This window comes from Auxenochlorella protothecoides (genome assembly GCF_000733215.1).
Source record: "Auxenochlorella protothecoides strain 0710 unplaced genomic scaffold scaffold55, whole genome shotgun sequence".
Lineage (NCBI taxonomy): Eukaryota > Viridiplantae > Chlorophyta > Trebouxiophyceae > Chlorellales > Chlorellaceae > Auxenochlorella > Auxenochlorella protothecoides.
Window position 1 is genome coordinate 242822 of NW_011934296.1, and position 794 is coordinate 243615.

The 794-nt window shown below is 70.7% G+C and overlaps 1 protein-coding gene across 1 annotated transcript in view; it reads left to right on the top strand.

Annotated features, from left to right (window-relative positions):
* F751_4982 (hypothetical protein) overlaps nt 1-794 on the top strand; it is a gene marked incomplete at both ends in the record, with an annotated part of 7943 nt that overhangs the window by 3829 nt on the left and 3320 nt on the right. Inside the window, one exon of the mRNA XM_011401567.1 lies at nt 379-554. Within this exon, the coding sequence (XP_011399869.1) occupies nt 379-554 (176 nt within the window). The remainder of the gene's footprint in view (nt 1-378; nt 555-794) is intronic.

Here is a 794-nt window from a genome sequence, read left to right on the forward strand (position 1 = left end):
TGGGAAGCCTAATCTGGGGCGGGCATGCCAGGGCTGCGGCGGCGCGGTGGTAGAGGGGCAAGGGGATCACGCCCCCTCTCGCCCCCATGGCGCTGCGCCGTCCCTTGGGCGCCGAGCGTCCCTTGGGCGCCGAGCGTCCCTTGGGCGCCGACGCAGTGGGAAGCCTAATCTGGGGCGGGCATGCCAGGGCTGCGGCGGCGCGGTGGTAGAGGGGCAAGGGGATCACGCCCCCTCTCGCCCCCATGGCGCTGCGCCGTCCCTTGGGCGCCGAGCGTCCCTTGGGCGCCGAGCGTCCCTTGGGCGCCGAGTGTCCCTTGGGCGCCAAGCCTCCAGGCACCTGTTTGCCATCCCCAGTCCCCCCTGCCTCCCGCCCGCCAGGGTCAAATGTGTACGGCGGCGTGGACTGGGTGGCCATGGCCATGAGTGGGGACGAGGGCGCCGACCTGACGCTGCCGGAGTCGTGGACGATGAGCACGCCGCTGGGGAACCCGGCCTCCGTTTACGCCAACGAGATGCGGGTGCTCTTCGACGTCGCCTTCCGGCCGGACAAGGGGGTGTGTGGGGGGGGGTAGAGGGGGGGCGCCTTGGAGGGACTACAATGGAGACGAGGAGGGGGGGCGGCAAATCGAGGCAAGGCGTGACACCCTGGATGCTGATGAGTGGCAGCGGGCCCTCCGTGCCCTCTCGCTTTCATACGGGAGGAACATCACACGTTGGCTCTCAATGGGGGCAACCGCCACTCCACCCTGTGTGCTCGGTGTGACCCGACGCAATCTCCCACCCCCCCCCCCCCC